Source organism: Chelonoidis abingdonii, chromosome 3 (genome assembly GCF_003597395.2).
Source record: "Chelonoidis abingdonii isolate Lonesome George chromosome 3, CheloAbing_2.0, whole genome shotgun sequence".
Classification (NCBI taxonomy): Eukaryota; Metazoa; Chordata; order Testudines; family Testudinidae; genus Chelonoidis; species Chelonoidis abingdonii.
Genome location: NC_133771.1, coordinates 155,129,481 through 155,146,891, shown reverse-complemented (window position 1 = coordinate 155,146,891; position 17,411 = coordinate 155,129,481). Strand labels below are relative to the sequence as shown.

Sequence of the window (17,411 nt, the reverse complement as noted above, 5' to 3'; positions counted from 1 at the left end):
CTGCGGGAGGTCCCCGGTCCTGTGGATTCGGCAGCACACCTGCGGGAGGTCCGCTGAAGCTGTGGGGCCAGCAGACCCTCCACAGGCATGCCGCCAAAGGCAACTTGCCTGCCGCCCTCGCGGCGACTGGCAGAGCGCTCCCTGTAGCATGCCGCCCCAAGCACATGCTTGGCGTGTGGTGCCTGGAGCTGCCTCTGTTCCTGGGGGTACAGCAATTCATCTAGATATTTGCCTAGTTTTATAGCAGGCTACAGAAAAAGCACTAGCAAAGTCAGTACAAACTAAAATTTCATACAGGAAATGACTTGTTTATACTGCTCTATATATTATACACTGAAATGTAAGTGCAGTATTTAAACTCCAGTAGATTTATTTTATAACTATATGGTAACTGAGAAAGTAAGCTATTTTTCAGTACCAGTGTGCTAGGACACTTTTCTGTTTTGATGTCTGATTCTGTAAACAAGTAGTTTTTAAGTGAGGTGAAACTTGGGGGTACACAAGACAAATCAGCCTCCTGAAAGGGATCCAGTAGTCTGGAAAGGTTGAGAGCCACTGGCTTAGAGCAGGGGTTCTCAAACTGGGGGTTGAGACTCCTCGGGGTCACAAGGTTATTACATGGCGGGTCACGAGCTGTCAGCCTCCACTCCAAACCCTGCTTTACCTTCGGCATTTATAATGGTGTTAAATATATTTAAAAGTGTTTTAATTTATAAGGGGGGGTCGCACTCAGAGGCTTGCTGTGCGAAAGGGGTCACCAGTACAAAAGGCTGAGAACCCCTGGATTAGAGCATAGGATCACATCTCCCTCTAGTGGCCAGTCTCTGCACCTGACTCAGCCTGCTACTGACTTCCAGCTAAAAGAATTACTGCTTCAGCTCCAGTGGCAGGAGAGGTGATTTTGGTGCTGAAACGCTTGAGTTTGACCTTGCTGATGGCTGTGGGTGAGGTCTGGCTTTGAGCCTTGGCACAGGCTGGAGATGGTGTTTGGACATCCAGCTAAACCCCACGTGCTGCTCACGAGTGATCCTTTGTGGCCAGTGCAGGAGCAGGTTAGCCAGGGCAATTGTGGCTCAGAGGCCTGGGATAAAGCAGGGAATCTCTAGGTATCTGGCCTCACCACTGCAGTGCCTGAGAGTGTGTGAAAAAGACAGTACAGCTTCTGGGAGGTCTCCTCCAACCCCTAAGGAACAGGACACAAAGCTCACTAACCTTGCCAACATCTCTGTCCTCTTCCTGATGCGTCTGCTGGTTCTGTGGGCAGGTGCTCTCCACTGATCCAATGGATGCAGACTCCTTTGCCCCACAAGGATCGTCTTGACAGGGGAAGGACGCCCAGAACCTGCGTGGGCTGCCCTCACTACCGTGCCCATCACTGGTGCCTCTTTCCCCGTCTGGACTCTGAAGGAGTTGGGTGGAGGTGGGAAGGGTGAACTTGGCCACCAGCATGTTATTCGCTGATGTTAGAATCAGTTTCCCACTGGAAACCTCTGGGCTCTGTGCCTTGTCTGCCTTGTTCCCTGATGTGGAGGGGACATCAGTGTTCGCACAGGCGCTCTGCCTGTTGCGCCCCTCCACGTTCCTCCAGATGGCCTGCAGCTCCTCCTCCTCTTCTTCAAACAACTCGTGGTCGGGGTGGCAAACCTCGGCTGAGCCTGGGAGCTTTGCCCCTTTGGACAACCCTGATATGGCCGCCCTTCTGTCTGGAGCCAGGCCCTGGCAGTCTAACCCTGCTGACGCCAGACCACACGGCTGGGCACCAAGCTGGCACTCAGACACAGATAGCAGGGTCGGTAGGTTTGTACACTGTCCAGAGCATGCCATGAGGCTTCCCTCTGCAGCCTCCTGGAAGGGGGCAGGCTCTAGACAATGCTCTGGGGGATCTTCCTTTAGCTTGCCATTCACTGTGGGATGCTCTGGTTTCGCTGTGCTGGGGGCCCCTCTGGGACCACTCGTGTGCTTAGTGGGAGAAGGCCTGAGCTCCGCCTTAGTTGCTTCTCCGAGTCTGGGTCTGAAGCCTGCTGTCTTCTCAGCCTTCGCACTGCTGGATGTGCCCAGCGTGGCTGCCAGCTTGTCCCACTCGAGCCCAATCTGCTCGTGCAGCACGCTGATGCGGGAGAGCCGGTTCAGTCTGAAGTCCAGGAAATCATCACTGCCACTGCCCTGGCTCCTGGGAGTCCATCGCTCCTCCCCACAGGGAGTGGCACCAACGCCGTGCGCCTTTGGCCTGCGGTAGCTTGGGTTGAAGCTCACCTCTTCGAACCAGGTGCCTCTCTCACTTTTAGGAGCCTTCCTGAAAGCATCCCTTTGGTATGTGGCCAGCGGCTGCTTCAGTGTCTCCTTCTGCGGGCTGGCCCCATTTGCCTCCCTTTCTGCCCCACTGGTGCCCCACGGAATCACCCCACCGTCCTGCCTCACCTCCTCCCTTCCTGGCACCTCCTTCTGCGCTACTTTCATGGCGTCCTGGACGTTACCAAGGAGACCCAGGTCCTTCGGCAACTCCAAGCTCAATACAGACCCCAGGGAAAGGTGCCGGCAAGCACTCTTCGCCACTGCCAGCTGGGAACTGCTGGACCCCCAGGCTTGGCTCAGGAATTCAGCTTTGGGGCCCCCAGGTGCCTCCCTGACAATGCCACATTCTGCCTCAATGGCCCTCCCCAGTGGGTTCTTCACAAGGTCCAACAGCTGCCCGAGCCTGGGGCTCGGAGGCCCCCCTGCCAACTTCTTCCCACTGCTGCACTTGGGAGGCCAAGTGTTGCTGGGATTATGCTTCTCCTCCAGCAAAGGCCGCAGCCTGCTGGGACCTGCTCCCATGATGCCCTGCAGCATGAACAGCTTAGCATCCTCTGCTTTTGCCTGATCCTTCCTCTTCAGGCTGCTGAGGAGGGAACTGGAGCTGATCTTGGGCAGGGTGTGGAAGGCAGCCTCAGGACTGGGGCTTGGGACCAGGGAAGCATGGGCTACAGTGGGCGCTCGCTTGGCTGGCCGTGGCATGGTCGAGCTCCTGCAGGTGGCATCTTGATCCGTCTCTTTCTCTTTCACATGCAGATAGGTGCTCACCTGGGAAACACAAGGGTGGGGGAAACGTGAGACCTACCATTCAACCGCTTCAAGTCACTAGTGCCCACACCTGCCTGGGTGGGCACAGCCCTGGACTCACTCATGTGCTGGGTCCTTAACGGCATGCACTAGCACATGGCACCTCCTGCCCAGCTGTCAGTCACACATCACAGTAAGCCTCATTCTCATCACACCGTGGCCAGCAGGGTCAGGCAGCCCAAGATGCATTCCAGGATGCCATGGTCACTTGGCTTCATTGTGGGGGACCAGCTCCCACAATCATGTTCTAGTGCAGGGCTAACCCAATGCTGCCGTAATAGGGGTTGCACTTAGGGTGACCAGATGTCTCAATTTTACAGGGGCAGACCCGATATTTGGAGCTTTGTTTAATATAGGCACCTATTACCCCTCACCCCTAGTCCCGATTTTTCACACTTGCTGTCTGGTCACGCTAGCTGCACTGGCCAACTCACCAGCTGGCCTGCTCCTAATTGTGCCCCCATCACCTATCATGTTCTTGGAGGGACTGCAGATCCCAGCATGCAATGCTTCCAGGGAGCTCAGTGGCTTGGCATCCTGGGAGATGTAGTATAGTAGGCTGCCCCTTCATATTACAGAGGCTAGCAGTTGCAGGCTGTGGTGCAGTACCCCGCATGCCCTCTGGCTGGCCCAGTATAGCAGAGGCTGGCTGCATCGTTCGAACAGCACAGATCCCCTCCCTGTACCCTTTGCTGGCTGGAGCCCATCTAGCAAAAGAGAGTCAGTCACTGCTGGGGCCCCGATTCTAGGATTTCACTCCCTCCTGTTTGTGCCAAGTGGGAGGACTCTGAACACTTGGGACTTGCTCTGTCCCTACATTCCCCACCACTTACCAAAGGTGCCTGTTTCTTTCTCTAAGCGAGTGCTTCTCACCCTTATTTTACAAGAGGGCCACAGAAACCTACCCACAACCTGGTGTCGGTTAAAAACATTCTACGTATTTTAATAAAATTTAAATTCACCTGTATTGATTTATATTTTAAGTTCAGCTTGTTTCGTATGTGTTTCTAAGTACAGTATTGTCTATATAAACATGAAGACAAAATGCTAATGAACCAGCCATTAATATATTGTGTTCAAACCGGCCATGGGCCTTATGAAACGTTCAGGTTGGCTGTGTACAGCCCACGGGCGGTAAGTTGGGCAGCCCTGCTCTAAGACACCTCCCCCTCTTCCATGCTCACAGAGCTTCCTGGCCTTTCCCACTGGAACGGGCAGATCCTTTAGCAGGTCTGTGCAGCCTGAGGCTGGGAGAGGATGTTGGCAAAGACCTCCATCCTCCTGTGGGAGGGGGAATGGATCAGCACTTCCCTGAATTCAAGGCTGGGTGTTGCCTGCTATCCCCAAGTCTTCTGGCTGGCTCCCTATTCCTCTGTCCTGTCCAAGTGAATGAACTATTCCTGTAGGGGCCCTGGTCAGGTCACAGCTCTGCTTCCAAGCTCCAGCCCAGCTCACGTAACACTGAGCCCTAAGCCTGCCTCAGACCTAAGCACCTGCCCTAAGCCTGTGACTGTCCAGAGATGCTGCACACAGGGACCTGCTCAGCTTCTCTGCGCTGGATTATTGCTCATTTCAAGAGCTCCTGGCAACCCCCCCAGGATAGAAATACACAAGATAGGGAGCATTAAACAAACACAATTCTGTGTGAAAGCAGCACCAGTAACAGTGCCTGCCTCACAGCCCTGAAGCCTCTAGGTATCCCCAGGACAGGCCTGGCTCATGCAACACACCCTCCCTCCACCAGTCTGCTTCAGGACTCCCTGGCACATTCAGGTCTTGGCCTCTTTGCTCAGGCTGGCGACAGGAACCACTAGCTGGACTGTGGGCTTGGAGAGCTGCCCCCTGGCGACTGGACTGAGACCTTCCGGCTCATTTCCCTCCCAACACCAGCAGATGGAAACCACTTACTAAGAGGGGCCAGACAGCAACTGGTGTCCAAGAGGTGAGAGGCCCAGTAGCCCATTCCCTAGCCCCCGGGGCCAGCTGGTGCACTGATCTCATTCTGCGGAGTACTGTGATACCAGGCAGCCCTCGGGAGGCCACTTCTCGTGGCTGGGTTATCAGGATAGCATGGGGCCCTCCCTGTCCACCCCCTCCACTGCTGCAGCCCTTCTAGCAGGGGGATGAGCCATAGCTTGGCCTCTCGGCCGGGAGCCAGGGCGCACCAGGAGTGGTGTCAGAGAGAGGACACAGAGGGACTCGCAGGGATGGGACAGTGCGTTAGTATAGGGCAAGCTCATGCCATGCAGCCACTGTGCCCGGCATGCAGCCCCTGGGACGTTACCTCTTCCACGGGCCGGCGAGATGGCTTTTTCTTTCGCTTTAAACTACCCAAAGTGTTTCCTAAAAGCCCCTGGCAACGCTTCCAAAAGGTTTTACAGCCTGAGGGTTTAGTGCCAGGGAGCTGAGTGTGGGGAAAGAGAGACACAAAAAGAAAATTGAGGGAGGAGCGCGGGTGGCCTGTTACAGCGAGGAGGAGGAGGGGAGGAGAGGTGCCACAGTGCTAAAGGCCAGCCCCCTGCTTGAAATCCAAGGGAGCTTGTTCTGTATCTCCCATCTTGAGTGGCAGGGGCGCCAGGGCTGGGGCTCTCTAGTCCAGAGAGTCCGCCTGCTTTGCTCTTGAGTCATCTGAGAATCTCCTGAGCTCTCTGCTGCTCAACCTCAGCCCCTGGGGTCCGAGTTCACTCAGAAACACCCCTAGTCTGCCATGCCCTTCCAAGTGCACCTGGCAGTTTCCAAGCCCTACAAAGCCACACCCCTGAATTCACCAGCAGTTGGACAAGCTCTGCCCTAGGGCACAGCTCCCCCAGGCAGCTCTATCGAGAAACGTGGTCTCTCCTGTCTCCCCTCGCACCAAGCCCGCTGTGCACAGCACAAGCTAGCAGCCCTGCAAAGCCGTGTCCCGCCAGCATGGCATCACCTACCCTGTGCAGGGACTCTTCCCCCGGCATCACTCCAGGCTGCACCAGCTGCAGCTTCTTCTCCCCCTTCTTGCCAATACTCAAGATCAAGTTGACTGTCCCGCCCAGGCTGCTAGGCCCAGGCTGTGGCACCAGCAGCACTGGGGTCTCTGAGGGATCCAGAACTAGAGTCTCCTTGGGGGTTTCCACCTCCAGTGGGGTGGAGTCACCAGGATCTTCCCAGCTCTGCTCCAGCCCTTGGAGTGGATCGGGGATAGATGGGGTGGAAGGAGAGGCCACTTCTCTCTCTCGACTCTGGAGCTGTGTCCCGGGCCCCTGCAGTGGGGTGAGGGAGCACAATGTGGGCTGAGGCCCTTTAGAAGTGTTAGCACCCAGAATGCCATCTGCTTCGGCGCATGGGTCCTGGGAAGCAACAGAAGATGATGAAGACGTAGGGTTGTGGGGATGGCCTGCTCTCTGGCCTGTGCACCTCCTTTCCCTCCCCTGTGCCACCGTCCCCCCCTGCCCTACATCTGGTTCCTCCCCATCCCATGCCCTCTCTGCTGTGCCCCCTCCTGCACCTCTCTGCACTATGGGTGCACAGTGGGATTTGGTGGACTCCCCATGCACGAACCCTGGGACTCTCACACGACAGCACTGGATGCCAAAGGCAGTCTGGATGCACGGATCTCCAAGTGCTTTACAGGCATTGGTTAATTCAGCTTCACAGCCCCTCCCCCTCATTTAGGGAGGTGGATCAGGAGCATTATCCCTGCATTGCAAGTGGGGTAACTGAGGCACAGAGCAGGGCGGGGAGTCACTCAAGCCTGCAGAGTGACTAGCAATGCCAGGGCTAGAACCCAAGAACCCTGACTGCTGGTCCTCTGCCTTAACCACTAGCCCATCCTTCGTCTATCAGGCCTGTGGTGTATAGCTTCCCCGAGACTCTCCAGATGGAAACAGCCACCATGGTTTATGTGAGTCTCCCTGATTTTTGCCCTGGTGGACACAATGCCTGTGTATCTGCTCCTGCCCCATGCTGACCTTGTGCAGATACCTTTCATTGTGCCGAGAGAGCCCTCTCAGCTGGGCTGAGCAAACACTGGCCTGACCCATCCCTGCTCACAGACTGTCCCACAGCAGCTACAGACTCACTTGGCAGCTGGGGGACGCACTCAGCGCAGAGTCCAGGGGATCGTCTTGGTCCTTTTTGCCATCACTCTTGTTCCCAGCATCCCAGTGGTGTTTCTGTGCTCGCCAGCGCACCAGCACCCATCCCAGCATGCTCTGCAGCTCCTCCAGGCGTTCCTTTATCTAAGGGGAGAGCAAAGATGCCAGTGCTCCTGTGAGAACTTAAGCTCCCCTCTTCTGCTCCCCAAACACAACTTCCGCCTGGGACTGGGGACAGAGAAGCCAATGGGGAGCGTGGGATGCTGAGAACCCTTCGTCGGGGACTGGTGCTTTCTTCAGGAGCAACTTCATAATGGGCCCTTTGGGGCCAGGTCTGGGAAGAAAGCTGAGCCCCAGCAGGTCTGTGCTCAGTATCCATCACGTGGGTAACCACCCCAGCCAGCAGGATGGTCTGATTGCCCCTGGCGAGGTCGGCGGTTGAGGCTGGCTCCTCCTGAGCACTGAATGGCTTGTTGTAAGTCTCTCTCACTGGGCTCCCATAAGCTAATGGTTTGGCTGGGCACTGTGCCCACGACTCTTCTCTCTGATGACCCAGCAGGTTGCATCTGCCCTGTATCAAGCCAGAGGCTGAGCCCCAAGGGTTTTCAATGGGGAGCTTGTGAAGCATCCCCCAGTCCACCTCCTGCTTACCGTCTCACTCAGGTAGTGCTCCTCGGACACCAGCGTCTGCCCTGCGGTTGCCAGCTCCTCAAACTCCTTGAACTTGGCCTCAATTTTCCTGTCCAGCTCTTCCCACTGAGTCTCCGGGAGCCCATGAGCACTCACGCTCTCCGAAAAGATCTGAGCCCTTGTGTCCTCTGTCCAGGAGCTGCAGAAACAAGGGGGCAGGGCCATAAGGAGCCACTGGGAAGACTGGAGGGAATACAGCTGCCGACAGCTCTCCTCCCCTCTCCTCACCCCTTCCTTGGAGGGCACAGGTGGAGAACTCCCTCCAGGCCACCGGCTGAGCTGGATCTTCCACGCCAGAGTTTGATTCTCCACTAGGTCCAACTATCCAGAGAACATCCCTTCAGTGAATGGCCCCCTGCTCCCTGGATTTGGCGAGCAAGGAAGGCAGCAGGAACAGCCGTGCTCTAACTCAGTCTCCACAGCGAGTTTCCCCCCTGGCTGAGGGATGAACAGAGGTGCCACGTGGCAGGATGCTACTGCGACTGTTGTGGCACTTGGTGTGCTGTTAAAGCTTCCCATGGACTCCTGCAGCTTTCCTGTGACTTTCTGCCACCGCCTCCCATTGCTCGCAGTGCGACTGACACTACAGGCTGCCCACTGCCATTTCCCTACAGTTGTGCTAGTGGCGCTCCAGCTTCCCAAGTACAGATAGTCACCCATAGTTCTCACCAGGACTACAGCCAGGCTGCCTTTGGGGACTACGGGCACCTTCAGGCTCTGTGGTGAACCCAGGGAAGCGTGAGGGGGCAGAGGAAGGGAGAACGTGAGGGCTGCAGGCTGTGACGAACTGGGACTGTTCTTAATGTTTGCTCTGAATACTGTGTTGGTGCTTCAGTGTCCCCTATGCAGTTCTTAAGTATCTAGGTGGTGGAATAAGGGTGTGTGATGCCTGCAGAGCAAAGAGCCAGTGCACCTAAGTGCCCGACCCTCTGTCTCCTAGCAACTGATGGCCTGGGCCCCTTCTCTGCAAAGGTGCCAGCTGAAGGTGTTGGAGATAAAGAGATCAGGTGACCTCCTGGCCAAGGAAAGGAGCTGAGCAGAGGTGGAGGGGGTTGTTAGTCTGGAGCTGCCTGGGGACAAGGAGTGAAGTGCAGACCTGGGGGTCTGGCTCACTGACCCTGTCATAAATAGATAGCTAAGGGTTAATGTTTCTTAAGACTGTTTATTCATTTTTTTCTTTTAAGCAATTCATCCTGTATTATTGTCATCTTGATACAGAGAAATTTTGATGTCTTTTTTCTTTCTTTTTTTTATATAAAGCTTTCTTTTTTAGGGGACTTGTACTTAGTTTTCTTTCTGGGTAGGCCTAGGACGACGAAAGGGGAGGGCGATACTGTCTCTTTCGTGTTAGACTTACGGATGGGTTAAAGCTCTGCCAAGCGACCAAGTGGAATCTGGTCGGGAGGGGCAAGAGAGACGAGGAATCATTTCTGTTCTCCTGGTCATTGGGGTTTGTCTCTTTGTGGACTAGAGGCGAGGCACATGGCCCTTCCTTGGTTATTGTGATGTAAAGAGATTGCATTCATACTCTCAGGTTAGCCCAGAGGGAAGTCCTGCGGGGGAGAGAGGACGGGGGAAGGGAAGTGAGCGTTATTTTCCTTGCCCGGGTAGACTCAGAGCTTCTGCGTGTCTTGGGGTCCCTCCAGGGAAGTTTGGGCCGGACCAGAGCGCGAGGCCAGGGCCGCTGTCAATTCCTGTCCGCTCGGGTCGGCAGCCGACGATAAGATCCAAATGGTAATTAAGCTTGCGAGGTTCATGCCTAGGCACCCACATTGGACTGCTACCAAGGTCCCAGATTTGGGAGATGCTTCATGATTAGACCCAGAATGGACTGGCCGAGGGGTCCGTTTCCATCTACCTATCAAGCTCTGCTTTTGGACCTTTCACCTGCTTATCGAATAACCTCTGTTTTACTGGCTGGCTAAGAGTCACATTCTGACTGCAAAGTGGAGGGTCAGGACCCTGTGGTCTTCCCCAGGACCCCGCCTGGAGTGGCTCACTGTTGGAAGCGCGCACGGAGGGGCAGAGGATGCTGAATGCTCCAAGGAGAGACCCAGGAGGTGAAGACGTGTGAGCTTCTTGCCCTGCAGACAGTCTGCTCCAAGGAAGAGGAGGCTCCCCAAAGTCTTTACTGGCTTTGTGGGGAGCTGTTCCAGAGCATCGCCCGGGGACTCCGTGACACAGGCTGAGGGAAAATATGGGAGGAAGGGGAAGGCAAGGGCCAGGAGATGGTGGGGAAGCCTGGGGAGCAATAGGAGAGTGGCAAACATCCTGGGTTTCTGTGGACACCTGACTTTCCCCAGGGAGCTATTCCAGCTCCCTTTGCACCTCCCCAGCCTGCTCCCCACAGAGCAATGCCTGCCGGACACTTGTGAACCCCAAACTGAGCACCAGCCCTCAGGCTGTCCTCCCTGGCTCCCAGCTTTCCAGGCAAGGCTGGCTGGATCACAAAGGCAGTTGGAAAGGAGGTTGCCCTGCAGGCTGCAGCCACTTACATCATGGCCAAATAATCCCTGAAGAACTGCTGCAGCCGACCAGCCCGCTGCACATGGCCCTTGTTCTCCAGCACCAGCTTCCGCAGCTCCTCCCAGGCCTGCAGCGTCCCCTGGATCTCTGGGCCCATGTCATGCATCCGAGCTGGGCAGAGCTTTTCCAGGTGGATGACTGCCTTCTCCAGCTCCTCCATGTCCCCCTCCAGTGCCTCGGACATGTTGAACTAGGGGACACAAGACAAAAGGATTCTGAACACTTGAAAGAGACCCTCTCAGCAGGGGGCTCGCGGCTCCCTTCCCCATGGGGGAGTCTGTTTCTGCCCCTCTGCCTGAAGACAGGAGGGAACCAATCCTGCCTACTTGGCTTGCCAAGGTGTTTCCTTCCCCTACCACTTGGGGAAAAAGATCAGGGGTGGGGATCAACATGGCAGGACAAAGCACTGGGCTAACTTCCTCAGGTGCTGGCACCTGGAGATGGGACCCAAACCCAGGCCCCCTGCATGGCAGGGGCGGACATTAGTCACTAGGCCACCAGGCTGAATCCCTTCAGCATTGCTGTGTAGAGAGTTAAGACCCACACCTCGTCCTCCTATAAAGAGCTCAGAGCACTGAGCCCCTGGCCATGGAGCAGTCTCTGCTTTATCATCTCTCCCAGGGGATGGGAAGTGCAGGAGGAGATATGCTCTGTGGGGAGCTGTGCTCTGAAGGGTGCAGGGCATGGGGGAACAGGGGTTGGGGAGGAGGCTGTAGGGGCACAGGGGATCTGTGCTTTGTGGGGTGCAGGGGGTGGGGGAGCAGGGAATGGGGGAGCGGGGGAGCAGCGGGTGAGGGAGCAGGGATGGAGGCACAGTGGAGCTCTGCTCTGTGGGGAGCAGGGGGTGGGGGAGCAGCAGGGTGAAGGGAGATCCCAGTTTCCCAGCAGACAGTTCCGCTCTGCTCTGCATGGAGCTGGTTCCCTCTATGGCGTTGCAGAGTGGAAAGATGTGTGAGTTGTTGGCAGCCAGACCTTGGCACACAGGGGCTGACGCAATCCCTTCCCCTCTCCCTGCCTGGCCACGGGGGGAGTTGACAGGAGAGGCCTAGAGTCAGCTGGAAAATTCCAGCGAGCCCTCCGCAAAGGGCCAAGGCTTATGGCTCTTGGGCCTGAGGGCTAGAGTCTCCCTGAGGTGACCTCGTCTCTACTCCTGACACCCTTGGTAACCCCTACCTCCAACGTGCCTGGCAAAGGCAGGGCACTGCAAGGCTCCCAGGAAGCTAGTAGAGGCCGCCACTGACTCCACTTACCATTGCAAGTCAGAGCGGCGCAGTCTGTGGGACTCACCTCCATCTCCTGCTGCTGGCTCAGCAGCCCCTGCAGCCCCTGCAGGTCCAGCTCGCTCTTCACTGTGGCAAAGCCACTCTCCACCTGGGCGATATCGCAGGCCAGAGCCTCTGCCCTGCATCGAACGGCCTCCATACGTGGGGAGACTCTGGCCAGCTGGGAGAGAGAAAAGCGAGGTGAACCTCAGTGTGAGCTGAGCTCCCTTCAGAGATGATCCTGGGAGTCTCATGGGGCTAGCTAGCTGCGGAGCGCAAAGGAGGAATAGGGATAACTGTTCAGCATTAGCATCAGCTGCCTCAGCCTTGGTGCACAACCCCTTTCTCTAACCACTAGGACATACTCCCCTTCCAGGGACAGGTATAGGACCCAGGAGTCCTGGCTCCCAGCCCCCTGCTCTAACCACTAGACCCTACTCTCTCAGGCTGGCACTATGCAAAGGAGCCCCCCAGTCAGTCAGACTCTACTGTCCTGCCCTCACCTCTGACTAAGCCAGCTGTGCTCTGCATGACCAGGTCCCTTACCAGGCGCTCCAGACTCTCAGTCTCAGCTGCTGCCTCCATGACTCGCTCCCGCTCCTTCACCACATCGTTCAGCATCTCCACAGCCTCCTGCAGCTCACCCAGGGGACTGCTCATGTCCTCACAGCTCAGGTGCTGCCCAGCCTGGGCCAAGGGGAGGTGCACAGGCTCCTGGGAGCCCGGCCTGCTGGTCCCTGGCTAAAGCAAACACACAGAGACACTGGGGCTTTAGAGAGAGACCGGGACACATGGGGTGACTCCGGCACCACCTGGCCTGCGAGGGGTCCCGTGGAGCCTCCTCACCATGTGCTCAGGGTTGCTGGTCACAGCCATTCCCCAGCCAGGATCGAGGTCAGTGGCCATTGCGCCTCCCCCACCTCAGAGCAGACACTGGCAGCTGCTGGGGGTGATGCTGGAAAGTGAAGGGTTCCAGTTATCCCCACCGCTGGCCTGACCCCCCACTCAGACTGACCACCACGGATGGGATTCCCAATGGGGGCCCAAGTCCAGGCCCATCCCCACTCATTCCTCACCAGTGTGCTGTTCCTCTGGCTCAGCACCTCCTCCTGCTGCACGTTCTGCAGGAACTCAGACAGCACCAGGGAATCGCGCAGGTCCTCCGCCCGCCGCTGCAGGTCTGCTTGCACGCACCCCAACCTGGCACAGCAAACGCAGCAGTGGGACAGGGGCACACAGAGAGGCAGCGCCACAAGGGGCTCCTACTCCTGATGCCAACCACTGCAGGGAAATCCCCTCCCAACCCTTCAGTGTTGCCATTCCCCAATGCTGCCCCCTTGGGGGCTCCCACCCATCTGACACAGCCACCCCCAAAGTTGTCCCATTAGAGGTCTCCCACCTCTCTGACGCCACTGTCCCCTCCAGTTCCCCAAGGCTGCCCTCAGGAGATCCCCTCTCACTTCTCTGATTCCACATCCTCCCCAGAGCAGGGAATCCCCTCACACCCCTCCGACACCATCTCTTCCTCACATCCCCTGACACTAACTCCCACTCCTGTAGCCTGACGCTCCCCCTAGTCCGGTTCCCAGTCCTGTCTCCCCAGGACTCACTTCTCCTCCACCATCTCCACCTTGCTCTGAATCTTCCCAGCCATCACATGCTCTGCAGAGGGCTCTCTCCCCATCTCCTCCCGAAGGCCTTGGAGCTTGATGCCCCACAACAGGACCTGGTTCTCCAAGCAGCTGATCTCCTGGAGATCCCTGCGGAGCTCCTCTGGGCTCCTCATGGTGGCTGGCTCCGACAGTGAGCTCGCCACCCCCTGCAGCCAGTGCTCAGCCCCATCCAGCTCTCCCACCAACTGGAGAACCTGCAGGAAGAGATTGGAGAGTGGGACAGGCAGAACCTCCCAGGGCAGATCCCCCTGTGCCTCGGCCTCAAGGTGGGCAGGAACGAAAGCTCCTGTGGGCGCCGTGGCATCACATCGCAGGGAAGGCCAGTTTGGTGTGACCCAGCACTGTGCTATCCCATCCAGGGCAGCACGTTTCCATGGAGCATCGCAGTCCTCTCCATCCTGCAGCACAAACAGCACCTGGTTGCCCACCTACAGGTATCTCAGACAGAGCAGGGGCAGTCCTGGCTGTGCAGCACTGAGGCCACTGCAGTGCCAAATCCAGCTGGAGGAGCAGAGACTTCCTGAGCTGGCTCCACAGGGCACCTGTCTTAGGTAGTGTGTGTGGCACTAGGCTGGCTGATCTCTGGGGGAGGCCGGCCAGGGCCATCACCCCCCACCCTGCTGACACTCCCCAGGGAGACTCCCTTGCAGGGGGCTGCAGCTGAGGCTCGAGATGGCCCCTGTACCAGCACAGCCAGAGAATGGCCACAGCGACCCTTGTGGGGATGCCTTGTCCACCAGTGCCTGCATTAGGTCTGTCCCTGTGTCCCTGTGCACCCCCTTCCTGCCCTGCTCACGCCCCTCAATGTCTGCTACGGGCTCGTGCCTGGCAGAGACAGATGGCACCATGCACCTTATCAATCTCCCTCAGCACCGCACCGTTCTCCCGGTGTGTCCTCTGCAGCTCTGCCCACAGCCCTTCCAGCTCCTGGAGGACACCTTCCACCTGAGGTCTCCCTCCATGGCTGCCACACAGCAGCTTCTGCCCTTCCTGTGGGACACAGACACACACTGTTAGGTGACGCCCACCTGGGCGTCCTGCTCCGCGATCCTTTAGAGGGGCCTGAGAATGAGGCACATGCTAAGGACAAGGATCTGCCCTTCCCCGCCCCCCTGACCCTGGCCACAACGGGGGCATGGATCTCACTCTCATCCCTCCCCAGAAGGCAGCAGAGAGGAAACTCCTCCTGGCACACCAGGTGCCTGGCGTGAGAAACCAGTGTTATACCCCAGTCACACAAAACACCTGCCGCTGGGGATGCCATCAGCATGGTGCCCCCTCTGCCTCCCCAGCAGCAAGTTGTATGGGGGACTCCCAGTCCCACACAGCACGCGCCCCACAGCTGGTGCTCACCAGGCGCAGGGCCTCGATGCTGGAGTTGTTGCCCAGGATCTCCTGCTGCAGCGCAGCCTGCTGGGTCTGTGCCGCCTCCAGGCTCTCTGCGTCCTCCATCTGGCTCAGCCGGATGCTGAGACTCACGTTCTCCCTCAGCCGGGACATGGCCTGCCGAACACCACGGGGAGAGACAGCACATTACTGCCAGCTGAGGGGTGGTGAGGCTGTGAGCAGAGGGGGAGACACACGGGGGAACACCCGGCGCTGGGACCCGGGGACAGGGGCTGGGACGCGCCTTGGCTCATTGGAGACGTTACCGCATTAGCAGCCTGACAGAAGTCCTGCAGCTGGGCCTCCTGCTGGGGTGGGCCCCGCACAGTGTCTGACTGTCCTGGGGGTTTCCTCCTCCTGCAGGAGAGAGGCAGAGTCATGGACAGTTTCTCTCCTACCACAGGGACCCCTGCAGGCTATGCCAAAGGACCAGGGCAGCCTCATACCACACAGAGCCCCAGAGCTACAGCAGCAGGGCAGGGGCTGGTATCCACACCTTGGGGGCCCCACAAGTTCAGAGCATGGGGGAAGCTGCCTGTGCCAGGGAAACCCCAGGTGCCCATGTCCTTCCATGCCCGCTATACCCATTGTGGGGACTAGGTTCTGGAGCTGGGGATGGATTCTTACAGCTAAGGAACAGGCCTAGCCCAGCAAATGCTCTAGGTCCCCACCCTACTCTCTCCTCCTAAGGAATACCTGGCCTATACCCCGCCCCTGGACCCCATTCTTGGGAGCGGCCTGCCAAGTCAGTACCTCTTACTGTTGCTGTGGCAGCCAGGGGTGGCCTGCTCTCCTGGCAAGCTCGGGCTTCCCTCCTCGCCTCTCACACGCTCCGTCACACTCCCTGCAAAGTCCTTCTGCACCTAGGACACAATAGGAGCCTCCCAGGATCCGATTCCTCCCTCAGCTAACACCAGGCAGAGGAATGGGGACCAACAGAGCCAACTCAGCCTCCCGCCATGCCAGGCCTATCACCTACTCCTCTGCCACCACACACAGGACACTCCTGGGAGCAGCATGGGGTCCCAAGCAAATCCTGGTGACAGGTCCGTGGGGCTGTGAGTGGGGCGGGTGCAGCTGTGCCGCCTCTCTAGAATTCCATGTGCCAGGGCGACATCACAGACTGGCACAGGTCAGAGCCCAGAGGGACACACAGAAACATGTGTTAAGCTGGCTTGGGCAAAGGTGTATTGGGATCTGAGCCAGCGTGGGGGATGCATGAAGGGGCAAGTGTGTGCAGAGGTGGGGCACATAGAGCACTCCCAGACCATCCCACAGGCCAGTGTTCAGCGCCACACACAGGTCACCTGGGACACTGCACACAGGTTTCAGGTTTACGTGGTCACATGCTTGTCAGCGTTCATAGAGGGGGTTCCAAGGTTTGGCAAGGGGGTCACTGAGGGGTCATGCAGCTGTCACTTAGGGTTCACGGGCTCAAGCTCTTTTCCCATGTGCTGGGTGTCTAAGGGAAGTGGCTCTGGTTTGGCTGCTCTTGTTGCAGGGAAGGGGAAGGCTGACAAAAGAGAGAGGTCCCAGCTACCATACTCACCACACTTAATGGGAACCTCCTCCGCTTGTCTCCGGCTTCCCTCCCTGCAACTCCCCCACTGCCGGCTTCTGTCTGCTCGGGGCTCAGGGCATCGGTCTCTCCCATCGGCAAACTGCTCACCAGGGCCAGCAATGGTGACGTCTCATTCCTGGGAGATGCGGAGCACACACGGGACAATGGGAGGGGAGGGGAGTGAGAGGCAAGAGGAGAGCGAATGGGGAAGAGAACCCTAAGCTGTCCTGGCCCCGTGAGTCCTCTGGGGTTGACTCAGGAGCAGAGTCTGGCTCACTGCAGCCCATAGCCAATGTGGGTTCTGCCCCAAGGACCCCGCTCCAGCCAGGTGTGGGGATCCCCAATACGGAGGAATCCAGCAGACGATGGAGATGTGGGGCTAGATTTTCAAAAGCACTGTACACCCAGCAGCTCCCAATGGCCTGACTCTACCTGTGTAATCGGAGCTGAGCTCTTTGGAAAGTCTAGCTCTTGTTTCCCACAGCTGAAACCCCAGGTCCAGCGACCCCCTGCCCAATGGCGGGCAGCTCAGATTTGAACGTATCCGTAGAATGGGCCAAGCCAACGCCTTTCCCACACCACCAAGCTTGTGGGAATCAGCCATGGCCATGGATTCAGATTCTGTAGCTCGGGGAAGAGCAACTTCAGCCACTCAGGAACCAACATATGTGTAAACCCAAAGCCACCCTGCCTGTTTCTGGCTACGCTCTCCTGTGATTGGCTGAGACACTCAAGCAGCCCGCTTTCTAAGGCAATCAAATAATAGCTCAAAGGGCAGAGGTTACTCTGGTGCATCTCATAGGTCACTCTATCTGCCCTCAGAGCCTCCTCCCACCAAAGCAGCCTGCACCCCTGTAACAAAGGGGTCTGGAGCATTCTCCCCAGTGTACAGAAGAGGACACTGAGGCACAGAACAGGGCGGGGACCTGCCCTCCAGGGCCACACAATGAGTCCAGAGCAGAGCTGGGAATAGAACTCAGGAGTCCTGGCTCCCTTATGCTTTAAGTCACATGCCCTTCTGCTCACCAGGTCTTGAGGCAGGAACAGGCAACAAGTGACCCCTGTGAACGCACATGCGTTGCTAAATTCAGCCCTGGGCTTGCTCTGTGTTTAGGAGGGATGCTGGTGGGTGTGTTGCTATGAG

The 17,411-nt window shown here is 57.5% G+C and overlaps 2 protein-coding genes across 2 annotated transcripts in view; one reads left to right on the top strand and one right to left on the bottom strand.

The window, feature by feature from the left end:
* NFKBIE (NFKB inhibitor epsilon) overlaps positions 1–17,411 on the top strand; it is a 216,876-nt gene that overhangs the window by 138,542 nt on the left and 60,923 nt on the right. The gene's annotated exons all lie outside the window — the stretch shown is intronic.
* Positions 1–17,411, bottom strand: part of LOC116819042 (uncharacterized) — a 52,450-nt gene that overhangs the window by 9,474 nt on the left and 25,565 nt on the right. The window contains exons 11-25 of the mRNA XM_032770397.2: positions 16,256–16,403; positions 15,460–15,569; positions 14,973–15,063; positions 14,674–14,823; positions 14,173–14,310; positions 13,258–13,514; positions 12,724–12,847; positions 12,194–12,388; positions 11,673–11,828; positions 10,355–10,575; positions 7,821–7,998; positions 7,155–7,313; positions 6,024–6,422; positions 5,384–5,503; positions 1,213–3,060 (exon numbers count right to left, since the gene is read on the bottom strand). Coding sequence (XP_032626288.1) covers positions 1,213–3,060; positions 5,384–5,503; positions 6,024–6,422; positions 7,155–7,313; positions 7,821–7,998; positions 10,355–10,575; positions 11,673–11,828; positions 12,194–12,388; positions 12,724–12,847; positions 13,258–13,514; positions 14,173–14,310; positions 14,674–14,823; positions 14,973–15,063; positions 15,460–15,569; positions 16,256–16,403 — 4,294 coding nt within the window. The remainder of the gene's footprint in view (positions 1–1,212; positions 3,061–5,383; positions 5,504–6,023; positions 6,423–7,154; positions 7,314–7,820; positions 7,999–10,354; positions 10,576–11,672; positions 11,829–12,193; positions 12,389–12,723; positions 12,848–13,257; positions 13,515–14,172; positions 14,311–14,673; positions 14,824–14,972; positions 15,064–15,459; positions 15,570–16,255; positions 16,404–17,411) is intronic.